This window comes from Carettochelys insculpta, chromosome 6 (genome assembly GCF_033958435.1).
Source record: "Carettochelys insculpta isolate YL-2023 chromosome 6, ASM3395843v1, whole genome shotgun sequence".
NCBI lineage: Eukaryota > Metazoa > Chordata > Testudines > Carettochelyidae > Carettochelys > Carettochelys insculpta.
The window spans coordinates 44,455,102-44,467,932 of record NC_134142.1 but is presented as its reverse complement, the minus strand read 5'-3'; the positions used below and the strand labels follow the sequence as shown (position 1 = coordinate 44,467,932).

Genomic DNA, 12,831 nt, shown 5'->3' with positions numbered 1-12,831 from the left:
ATTTGTTGCTAAGGGTATTGTTACAAAACAGGATTCTGACTTCTGGTCAAAAATAAGCAGCAAGAGTAGATGTGTTATCAGAACGCCAAGAACCTTTTTAATGCCTGTGTACTCAGTAATAAAGAATGAAAAAAACATTCTTTTCTAGTTACAGTAAACTTTCATATCCATCATTCTATCATCGGCAAACTCTAAAATATCCCACATTTTAACCATAAGTAAATTTTAGTTACATCTTCCGTAAGTACTGTATAGTGAAACTAAAAAAATATATATATATAAAGCAAATACAGTATAAGTTTACAGTGCATAATAGTAGTGTTGCTGGTAAATAAAGTATCTGCACACATCTTGCTTTTCCTTTATTGTTATACATTGTTACATATATCCTCTCTAATATCCTGAATATTTGAATATGCACTAGCTTCCAGGTCCTGGGGCTTCTGGATATGAAAGTTTACTGTGCAACAAAAGTTTTGTATTAGCAGAGTGTCATTCATAATAAATTTGCAGCAGCTCTGGAGCTATGTGATGGCCCTCTGGAATGTAAATGTTTTCCAGCAGCAACACAATATGTTTTATTTATAATATGGCAACAAGACATGGCAGTTGGTGCTGTATTTTACAAAAATATTCACAACACGATGGTAAGAAATCAGAGCTGCACATTCTCTGGTTTCATTGCAAGAATGACATCCCAGAAGCATGAAAAAAAAAAAACCCTGTGATTTTCAATCTTCACTCCCTTCCTTTGATGCCTTTAATATGATTGACATAAACTAGAATCTCTGCAACTTATTAGAAGTATTTGTGGTACAGCAAAAAGTATAGTTGCTTTCTAAACACCTGATTGCTTCATTGGTGGATAACTGAACTCCAATGTGGCTTTTGCCTGAAGACATACTGGATGTAATGCACTCAATTCTGTCTGATCCCAGAAGCTAAAGAGTACCAGGCCTGGCTAATAGCTGAATAGCAGACCAATGGGGCAGGACCATGCGTACATACACCATCCCTGACTGTATCTGTCCAACTTGTTCTTAAAAATCTTTATTGGTAGGAATAGCACATCCCTCTTTGGAAGCCTATTCCAATACATCGAACATTCTTCCTTAATATCTAACATAAATTTCCCTTGCTGCAGATTAAGATGATTTCCTGTCCTATTGTCAGTGAACGCAGAATGGACGTTGAATATAAACGGTCAACATACTCTTTATAAACAGCCCTTAACGTACTTGAGGGCCTTTTTCAGCCTTTTCTCAAGACAAAACACCTTCAAATTTTTTAAAAAGTTTTCCTTATAGGTGATGTTTTCTGAACTCGTTAATTGTTTGTTCCTCTCCTCTGGACTCTCTCCAGTTTGTACACATCTTAATGTACCACATCAAAAACTAGACACAACACTCCATCTGAAGCCGCACCAGTATCAAATGGAGTTCACCTGTTAACTCCCATGTCTTACATATACTCTGAATTATACGTATAGGAGAGTTGTATTAGTCTTTCTTGCAACTGCATCACTTCATTAACTCACACAGTTTGTGAGACACTCTCAACCATAGATGCATTTCAACAGTACAGTAGAGCCCTGAGATAAGCACACTCGAGTTGCATGTGTCTCGGATTAGTGGGACTCAGAGGCAAGAGTCAAGCCACCATGAGCAGAGTTAGGCTCGCAGTTGCCACCACTGACAGGAGCAGGGAAACTGACCAGTGCAATACTGTCTGTCAGTTTCCCTTCTCCTGTGAGAGGCTGGCAGCCCAAAGTCAGGCTCTCAGCTGCCCCCTACTGACAGGAGTGGGGAAGTGACCAGAGCTGTTGTGATGGTCAGTTTCCTGGCTCCCTGAATTATATGAAATTTGACTCATCCAAGAATGCAACCACCGCGTAATCTGGGGGGTCCACAGTACTATCAAGTAGACGGTTACTTCTTTCGTAGTTGTGCATTTGATTTCTCTCCTTCTTAACTGCAATATCTTGCATCTGTCTTCATGAAATTCATCTTGCTTATTTCAGATCAATTGTCCAACTGATCTGAACTGTTTTGGAAGACAGCTTGGCATCATGTTCAAATTTTAAAAGCATACTCTCTCTTCCAGTATCAAAATCATTAATATATTGACTAGCAATGGACACAGGACAGACTTCTGAGGGATTCTTCTAGATATATCCCCCTAGTACAGCGGTCAGCAACCAAAATAGCAAGAAGAGCCATTTTTCCAATTCAGTAAAAACCTCAATAAATTCAAGAGCCGCAATGCATACAAGACTGACCTTAATAAACAATGTCAAACCATGCTTTTTGTAACTCCTATTTTAAGAACAGCGCACACAATGATTTGTAATGCAATGCATGTTCAAAAACTTCTTACATATTCTATTACCTCCCATTTTACATATGTGTTTGTACCACTGTCTTTCTGACTTTCACCTGAAACTCCTCTCTCTCTGGAGAATGCTGGGGAAGTTATCCAATGCTTCGAGATCACATATAGTTTTCTATTTAGACACAAGTTCTTCATTTTTGGACTTTTAGATGTTCACCGTTTATCAAAAATAACCAGGACAGTGGTTTTCTTTTTTTTTTTTGTTTGTTTTCCTTCAACTTGGCAATTACGGCGTCAGAAGTCATAAAGAAGTCCTTAAAGAGCTGCAGGTTGCAAACTACTGCCCTAGTAGGACAATGAACCATTGATAAGTACTCTTAAAAACAGTCTCTCAGTCAATCTGCATCCACCTTGTAATTTCATCTAAATCACATTGCCCTGGCTTGCTTATGAGAACGTTACATTGGACCATGTCAAGAGACTTACTAAAAATCAAGATACATCATCTCTACAACTTTCCCAAATCCATTAGGCCAGTAACCCTGCTGAAGAATGATGTTAGACTAGTTTAGCATGACCATACATAAAAACCTAGTGATTTTCCATAGTGAAGTAGGAGAAGCTTGGTTCATTCCCTTAGCAACTCAGAATGCAAACTTATTTGAGATTAACTGTCTTCAGCTAATACACTTAGTATCTGTGGTTCTTGATTTGAATTTTTAGTGTCAAAATCACTTAAGACAACTCTATGAGGCTGTCCAGATGTTCTCTTACCTAGAACATTATTTCTGATTTATGTTCTACATAGCTCTTAAGACTCACTCAAGTTCATTAACAGATGTGCATATAATTTGAAAACTCAAGCATTTTTGTATGAAACTCCAACACCTTCATGGGGCTGGAATAAAGGAGGAGCATGTATCATGCTCTGGGTTTTATGGTGGGAATTATCTTGTAGTTTCACTAATGCATAGATAACTGCCTCTACCAGCATAAGCACAATGTTTTTCCATCTCCAATTATACATTAATTTAAGACCCAATGTAGCTTAATATACACAATTTGGCTGGAAGTAAAATTTGTAAGCCTGTATACCATAAACAATATGCTTTATTGCAATAGCACTTATCTGTGATTCGAAATTTCAGATGGAGTTCTATTATTACTGAATCTTACCAAAGACAAACTTGCAGATGCTGAGATATAGTTATGACCTGAATCTGAAGCTACTCATTCACTCTACCACTTCTACTGCATGTTTTAATATTGAATTTTTCTGTGTATACTCTATTTTGAATACCCTATCACTGAACTAAATTGCTGAGCTAAACATAAGAAGGATTCACGGGAGATTCTCCACACCAGGGGACACCTAATGGTGCCTTAGCAACAAGACAATGATTCTTTTGTCAAAGGGCCTTGAAGAATCAAGGCATTTCTCCACAGCAATTCACTTTGATTAAATGAAGCCAAATAAAACAGGGGTTTTATTATAGTTACATCAACATGCAAGAAAGAGAAGTAAACATTTTGCAAAGAAATAACTGAAGCATCAGCCAATTTGAAACGATTGCATGTAAAATGCAGCATGGCAAAATAGGAAGGACAGATTTGGAATAGCAAAAGCTCCCTCTTAGTACAAAAGCACTTGTTATAAATTGTTTGGGGAATAAGGGATAGCAACAAGGAAGTAGTGAGTTTTACTTCACTGTGACAGATACACAGTATATGGAGAAGTTTTTACTGGGATACAGCATACTAGAAATCCACTCACATTACACTGTTGCCAAGTTAGTCACCAACTGTGTTTAAAATACTAACATTGTGTTGACTAATTTTTAGTGATTCAGAAATAGAGACAGTCCTTTTTAAAAGAACTCCTGCTCTCTGGGTTATAAATACCAATCATATAAAAAACAAACATTAAACTCAGACTGTAGTATCTCGTACTCACACACACACACTTCAGAAAGTTTGATTGATCACTATTGCTATAGAAGTTTTCACTTACTGGCTGATAGCTATATTTTCAAGTGAACCAGAAAGAAAGAACTAGTAGCAGAGCTTGAAAACAAAGAGTTATAACAGCAGACACACATGACTGAGAGCAACATCCCTGAAATGTTGACAAGTGGAGGAACAGAGTAAAACATGTACTAAAAAACAAAAGGTTAGTGTCCCCAGTTCAGAGCTGGAGAAGAATGGAGGTTTTCTGAAAGTAAGCTTTGTCAAGTGAGATGGCCGAGAGCTGGAACACAGGAAGTATTTTTGAGCAAACTGCATTAAAGAGGATAAATTCAAAAGGAGGGGATTTCACATACCAATATGTACTCATCTAAAACCAGAGAGGGATTATATTTATTATTCTCAGAAAATACAACTCAGAAAAAAGCAAAAAAACCCAGAAGATTTCTCCCCAACACGTTTTGATTTTATATATCACTGTATTCGCTTTTCTGATAAACTGATACAGCTTGTGAAAGGCTGCGATACCCAAGTCAACATGTACAGCTTTTTTTAATCGAGTAATGGGGTGGGTAAAGTTCTTAATTTCACCTTGATCACTTAAATCCTTTCCAGTCACACCTTTCCCTGATATTGACGGGAACTCAGAAGCATCTTAATAGGCCCTTGCTTTTCTGTCTTTGGGCAGGGCTACACCATGGGGAAAATTTAAGATACACAACTCCAGCTACGTGAATTGCATAGCTAGAGTCGACATACCCTAAATCAATTTTTCCTGCCATCCCCACAATGGGAGGTCACCGGAAGAAACTCTTGCATCAATTTCCCTTATTCCTTGTGACTGTGAGAGCTATCAAGGGTGATGGTGGAGCCCTGATTGTTCAATTTAGCATGGCCCCACACAGCCTGCTAAATCAAACCCTGGCTACCATACCACATGCCATACTTCAGTAATCCCTTGATTTACACGGAGGTTGCGTACTGGACAACCTCCGTGTAAATCGAATTTCACTTAAACTGGAGGGAGTTGGGCGAGTGGGCAGCTAGGGGAAATGGAGGGGGCAGCCACACAACCCTCAGCTTCTCCCAGATGGGGGGCACACAGTTGTTTGCCCAGTGGTTTCTCCATGCTGCAAGCCTCTGTGTGCGCACCAGGCTCCCCAGCTGAGGAGCTCAGTGCACAGACAGCTGCTTGTGGCACCAGTTCTCTCAGCTGGGAGAACTGGCGCTCCAAGCATCTGTCTGTCTGTCAGAGATGGCAGACTGATTCACAACTGCCATCTCTGACAGGAAACCGCTCCTTGCCATGGGCAGCAGCCATGAGTCAGGCTACCATCACTGACAGGTGCAGTTTTTCCCTGCTCCTGTCAGAGACTGCAGCCTGACACGAGGCTGCTGCCTTTGACAGGAGTGGCTGTCACTCCTGACAGTAGCAGAAAACTGTTCCCATCAGCGGCAGCAAGAGTCAGACTGCTGCCCCTGTCAGGAGCAGTTACCCTGCTCCTGTCAAGGACAGCAGACTGACTCTCAGCTCCTGCCAGGGGTGGCAGTCATGGAAACCTGAAACATGCGTCTCTCAAGGCTTTACTGTACAGTGAGGTAAGGAAGTACTATCATGACCATTCTCACATAGAGAACTGAGACAAGTAAAACAGAGTCCAAGATTGCTCAGGAAAACTGTGCAAAACATAGAACCGAACCAAGGATGCTCAAGTTTCAAGTTAGCAACTTAACAACTGAACCATACTCCTCTTTATGAACATCTCCCAAGATCCAAGACAATTAAAAAGTCACTTACCTGTAATTGTTTCTATCTGACTAAAATAAGTTCTCTCATATTAGAAACCAAACTGTTTCAGAAACTGAGTGCCAGGGAAGTAAACTATTATAGTTAATAAATTATTTTTCAATACCAATTTTATATTCGAGCTCGGTGGTGGAACGAACAACTTCAATTACATAAAACATGTAATATGTACGTTAGTGTTTTCAACACAGTTATTCTGTGGGGTCTGTTCGTGCGTGAATGAAGAATGAAGACACATTTAAGTATTTTGAAAAGACAAGGGTTATCTACACTAGAATTCAAACTTTAAAAAAGCAATTCTTGTACAGCTCTAATTGTCCTAGTGTCTGCGACAGGTCACTACAAACTGTCAGCTAATTTCTACCTTATGTTATAGTTATACTCCACAGATAACCTGATACAATGTGTGTAAGCTACTTTACATAGTGTAACGCAAATGCTGTTTGAGAAAAAACTCCAGAGATATTAATTTAACAAATTATGACTATGTTTTACTTATTGTTGATGAAATATTGCTGAGATTGCGCCACAAGTAGCAATAGAAATTATATATCCCAGGTGTCAAATAAAGCTTCATTTAAGACAGTATCTTACACTCACTTATTTACCTCTCTTCAGAGCACAATTCACATGAACACAGAACATGTCGTGCATGAGCTATTAATTGGCAAGTGATTCACGATTTCACTTTGTGAAGCATCAAGCACATACGGTAGGTGGCCTAGTCCTCACTGTGCTCCCATTTTGCCCAGCATTTTGAAAATGCTCAAGTGAAATCAAATGGGTTTCCAGGATTTGCTTGCCACACTTTCCTTACGCAGTTTTACTAACCAAACCCTTGCCCCCAACCCTTCCTTTTCTGCTTACGGAACAAGCCGTTCTTATTAACATATCCCAGGGACCCGACGGTGGCTTTAGAAATAGGCCTGACAGAAGGGGATTCCCCCCAGGGAAGGGGGCCAGGCGGGAAGGCTAAGGAAGGGAGTCGGGCCGCTGCGACGGGAGGGGATTTTGCCCCACGGGAAGAGGGCCGGGACCAGGCGGGCTGGGGGAAAGGAGCTAGGCCCGAGAAGTGTCTCTTGGTCCCCCCGGATGGCCAGCGGCAGGGAGCGGGCCGGGCCGGCGCGCGGGGAGCGCCGCTGTACCTGTTATTGCGGACGCTGCTCAGCACGCACAGCACCAGCTCCAGGTAGGTCCTCAGCAGGTCCAGCCAGCGGGGACAGAGCGGCGTTTCCCCCTCGGCCGCGGCTGCCGCCCCCTCGCAGACCCCGCCCCCGCCGCCGCTGGGGTAGTTGTCGGCGGCGAACTGGACGCGCAGCTCCCGCACGAACCAGCCGCACTTGCGCATGAGGAAATCGAGGCGCGGGCGCTCGGCGGGGGAGACGCGGAGGCTGAGGCGCAGCCGGGGCCACAGGGCCGGGTAGAAGAGACACTCCCGCCAGTGCGAGCAGGCGGCCGAGGCCCGCAGCCGGTCCGGGCCCGCCAGGAACGAGAAGATGTGAACCACCAGCTCGCTGGGCAGGGAGCCGGCACCCACCGCCTCCCCGCACACCGCCATGCCCGGCCCCGGCACCGGCCCGAGCCCCGCTGCTGCAGACCCAGGCCGCGGCCTCGGCCTCGGCCTCGCCTGCGCCTCCTGCGACAAAAACAACAACATCAATGACAAGGCGGAGGGGGCGGGCGCCGGCCGAGACTCGGCTACTGCCGGGGCAAACCACCGCACCGGCCGCGGGGGAGGATGGTGCGTACCACCGAGCTGGATGAGAGGGGGAATGGAGCCTACCAACTAACTCGTGGAGGGGGCTGACACCTTGTCTGCGGGATTGTGGATGCTACCACTGACGGGGAGGGAGGGGGAAGGGGTGGAACTAGGAACCTACTTCGCTCAGCCTCTTGGGAAGGGTCCCTGGCCGACTCATTCGGAGAAGGAAATGGAACCTACCTCTAGGCTCAGCTCCGGGGGAGGAGGGAACATACCACCGAGCGTACCTGAGGGGCGCAGTTGGCAAGGGGCTGGTGGAACCTTCCTCCTCAATCGGGTCTTGATCGGAAGGGATCATCTTTCTTGCATAGTCCCCTGGGTATCAGCACACCAGCCACAACAAGCAGGGCTAGTGGCATCACCGCCCACCTATCAGTCCTGCCCATCTGTGAGTTTCTGGGTCAGCTCCACAGGCAGTGCTAGGTGGGATCGAAGTGTAAACCCTCTTGCCCCGTGATGAAAGGATGAAAAGCATGGTGTGGGGGGTGTCTGTTCAATCTGAAGACATGGTGGAAGAGCAGGCAACACTGCTTTTGAATGCACTGAGTGATTGAATGAAGGCCAGATATCTGTGAGGCTTTGTCATGTTGCAGAAATATTAACTACTAAATTCTCAAGTTTTGGTGCTCACAGAGTGTAACCCAGTCACCTAGGGGTGTGGCTCATTGTCCCATGTAGTGGCACTTAGAACACCTACAGAGAGAGAATGCATATCCTCTACAGCCTTAGCTGAGAATCAGTTGGCTTTTAGCTCAAACTGCAGAGGCTCATGCACTAAGCTCCAGAGATCCCAGGTTTGAGTTTGCCCGTGGGCAATTGCAAGAGCATAGGGAATGCATCTAATTGCTTCAAATCTACTTGTAAGAGGTTTCAGGTTTCTGACCCATGTGGCGATACAGATGGAACAAAGGTTTGTTAGATCTTAAGGCGCAAAGACATTTTTGCTCCCATAAACAAGACAAGACCAGCAGGAGGAAAGAGGGAATTACAAAATAATAGGGCGCAGGGAAGTAAGTGGGTAAAGAACCTGCTATCACACTCCTACTGGAGGGATGGGAACTACAATAAAACTCATAAAGGGGAATGGAATCAGTCTTCTGTTTGGGAAACCTTACTTCTGGCATACAGTACTCAAACTTTAAGGTGCCAGACTTTGCAAACTTATTGTTTTTTAACATAGCTTCTTGTGTCATTTACATATTTATATTACACCATCATACTGAAATGGAGTGTATTAAGTACTATGATCCCCGAAACAGAACTCAAAATCTCACACTGACATGTTGGGAAGTTTGTGTGTGTGTGTGACTGTATGATTTAGATTGCTTTGATTTAGATCAGTCCACGGTGGTGGGATGCTGCTTACTACTGTATTGGCATGATGGCTATTTAACTGAATACTTCCAGCTTGCTGGTATGAGGTACAGTGGCAGGTTTCTGGGATGTAAGGTCACTCACTCAAAAGCTACAGGTTGATGGTCTGATATCAAGGCGAGGTCTTCTGTGATATTTCATCTTTGCTCCATATCTGTCAAGGCACATTCCTTCATGTGATAATTGTCCAAGTCCCTCTAACTGTCTAGTATATCAAGGCAGAGGATTCTCTAAGATTACTGACTCAGCATCTGTAACTTCCTGAGTGTTCTTGGTCTTGATATCAGCCATGAGAGTCACTGCCTCAGTTACAGTGATTGACTGGGCTGATTTGGGGTGCTAGAATGATGGCAGGTGCAAAGCTCTGTGAGACCCTGGCTCAGTATATTTAGCTCACTTGTTTAATGTTAGTGGACAGGACTTTGTGAGGTTACTTACTCATTTCCTGTGGCTTATTGATCTGATGTCAAGGTAGATTGCTTTTGCTGAGCCAATGAACTCACACTTTTAGCATATTCAAGCTGATGTCAAGAAACAGATCTCTGTGAGATCACTAACGTAGCATCTGAAGCTTACAGAATAAGCCTTAAGCCTCTTTGAGGTTGTTAGTTCTGCAGCTTTAGTGTGCTGAGCTGGCATCAAGGCTGCAAGCATTATTGTGTCATAAAATCTGTCTTACTAGACAGATAGCAACATGCAAGTTTCTATGAGGTTTCATAATCAGTACCTCTTGCTTTCTGGGCAAAAGCTAAGATATGGAACTTTGCAAAGTTACCTGCTCATCCTGTCTGGATTTGTAGAGCCGTATGAAGATGGGCATTTGTGAATTCACTGGCTCAGAGACCCTGACCTAGTGAACTGCTGTGAAAACACGTCTTCATGATTACTCGTTGTGAGTACTGGCTCAGCACTTAGTGGTTAAGGCAGATCAAAATAGGAATGGGAACATAACCATTTTAATTTAATGTGCATCAGTATATGATGAAATGACATTCCACCATAAAAGATGATGTAACATATGATGACAGGAAGAATGGTCCAGTGGTTAGAGTACTAGTCTGGGATTTAGGGAACCCACTTCCAATTCTTTACTCTGCCGCAAACTTATTGTGACACCTTGGGCTGTTTCTCATCTGTAAAACAGGGATAAATAGTACTTCCCTACCTCCCAATGATGTGGTGAAGATTAACATATTAAAGACCATGATGCACATCAAATAGGGTAGGAATGGAATCAGTAACTTTTGAACACCAGAATGTATACTACTGAAAGGGAGGAATAGTGGGAAGCAGCAGGATTTCTTTGTCTAAAAGGGGGCATTTGGAGAGGGGGAAGAGTCCTTAACAGGGACACATCTTCCTTTAGTAGAAAGGATGCAGATAGGAGACTTCCAGCTTGGCCAATTACTCTATCAGGCACTTGTGCTAGTGGTATTACTATTAACTATTTGTATTTGTATTGCCTAGGAGCCGTAGTCACAAACCAAGCCTTTGGCTTATCTACTATACAAACACAGAACAAGACAGCCTCTGCCCCATGGATCTTGCAAATTAAGTGAGGTAACAAATGGATACAAACAGAGTGAGGAGTACAAAGAAACAGTGCTAAGCCAGTGGTGCCAGACAACAGTCACTGGAACTGACAAGACTGCTTGGAGCAGTATAAACTTATGAACAAGATACCATCATTATTTTGGATGGCCTGAAGTTGAGTCACAGGGAGATTTCAAGCATAAAACTTAGCGACACACTGGGTGTGGGGTGCCAGAAGAAAAGAGACTGTGTCAGAGTTTCCAACATTTACGGTTTTACCCTGAGTCCTATGATTTTTGGGTGATTTTCTTAAAGCCTGTGCTTCTGGATTCATGATTTAGAATATCAACTTTAATGTAAACAAAAGTAACTACCCAACCCCCTGAGCATCTACCCCTCCTGGTTAAAGAGAAAAACTAGAAGACAGGAGGTCTAAAGAACAATATAAATAATAATAAAAAATCTATGTTGTACTATTTTTAACAACTCATGATTTTGGGAGCTGGGGCTCTTAACTCTTGATCACCTGAGCTGACTGATATGCTGCCCAACAGGCTGGTGAAAAACCACCAGGTCATAGCTGGCAGCAAAGCTTCTACAGAGGAGGATGTGTCTGGGCAGTCCATTTCCTGGGCTGAGCTACCAAAACCAGTTTGAGAAGATAGCTGCAGAAGCCTGGCCATCCCTGATGGGATTGCCAGGTATGTGCTTTTGTTTGGAACACCTGGTTGAAAAGGGAACCTGCTGGCTTCAGTCAGCACTGTTAACTGTGCTTTTAATAGTTTAATTAGCAGCACAGTGGGGCCCAGGTAGACTCCTTTTCTGCTCTGGCTTTGTGCAGCTACTGGAGGTGGAACATGTCCAGCTCCAATGCGGCTGTAGGGCATCATGTGCTGCCCCTGCTTTGAATCCTAGCTGGAATCTGCGGCCAATGGGAGCTGCAGAGCCCCATAGACCCTGTTTCCGGGAGCCACCTAGGGTATGCCCTGCTTGGAGCCTAAAACCCATGCCTCAGCCCTAAGTCCCCTCCTCAAGCCTGCCCCCACGACCCCAGCCTGAAACCTTTCCTGCATCCAAACTCCTTTCAGAGCTTCCGGTCTCTCCCACACTCCAGACCCCTCACCTAGATCCCCCTCCTACAACAGACCCCTTATCCCAACTCTGCACCCTAGCCTGAGACCCTCCTCCTGCACCCAAACTTCCTCCCAGAACCTGCAGTCCAAATCCTTCAGCCCCAAGCTGGATGCCCTGCCATATGCCAAAACCCTCCACCCTAACTGCACCCCATAGCCTGTGCCTCCAGCCAGAACCTTCTTTCATCTCAAACCTCTGCCCAGATGTCTTCTGACACATCAAACTCCTTATTTCTGACCCCCGTCCCAGTGTTCCAATTTTGCCCATCATGCACTTGCTGCCAGCTTTGGGTGCTATACTAATCAACTGAAAACCATACTGTGCTATACTAAGCACCCGAATCTCTCCTGGGCAGCTGCCCAAAAACTCAGCTTAGAGGGAACATTGGCTCACACCCCAATCAGAGATCTCAGCAACTCCTGCACTCCAGCCCCTTTTTGTGCCCAGCACACCACCCTTATGCACCAGCTTGGTGGTGGTGAGTGAGTAATGGAAGGAGTGGGGCAGAGCAGAGCTATTTGGTTCTTTGCAATGAGACAACAGGCAACCCTGGCCACAGAAGGGACAGGGAGGCCATGGTGTCAGCACTCCGGAGCAGGGTCAACAAGTCTGAGACACGGGCACCCTTGGTACTGCTGGCCAGGCTCCTGGTGACAAGCAGCACTTCAACCTCATCCAGGCTCACAGTGACCACGTGGGACCACAACTCCCACAACCCCCAGAGGGCAGGGGCTGGAGCAGAGCCAGCGCTACAGGCTTTAGGGAAGGTGTCGACAACAAAACTGAGCCATTTTTTCCCAATTCGGTAAAAACCTCAAGAATTCAGGAGCTGCAATACACATGAATATGAGACGGCCCTTAATAAATAACGTCGAGCCACAGTTTTTGTAAACCCTATTTCAAGAACAGCGCACACACACTGATT

The 12,831-nt window shown here is 44.4% G+C and overlaps 1 protein-coding gene across 7 annotated transcripts in view; it reads right to left on the bottom strand.

The window, feature by feature from the left end:
* Positions 1 to 7,954, bottom strand: part of FBXO33 (F-box protein 33) — a 71,689-nt gene extending 63,735 nt beyond the window's left edge. For 3 of the 7 annotated variants that reach the window (XM_074996821.1, XM_074996818.1, XM_074996820.1), the window contains exon 1: positions 7,249 to 7,950. In XM_074996821.1, coding sequence (XP_074852922.1) covers positions 7,249 to 7,760 — 512 coding nt within the window. In that variant the 5' untranslated portion in view covers positions 7,761 to 7,950. Of the gene's footprint in view, positions 1 to 7,248 lie in introns of all 7 variants that reach the window. The other 4 variants (XM_074996822.1, XM_074996819.1, XM_074996816.1 and 1 more) reach the window with 4 other exon arrangements.
* Between the last annotated feature and the right edge of the window lie 4,877 nt (positions 7,955 to 12,831).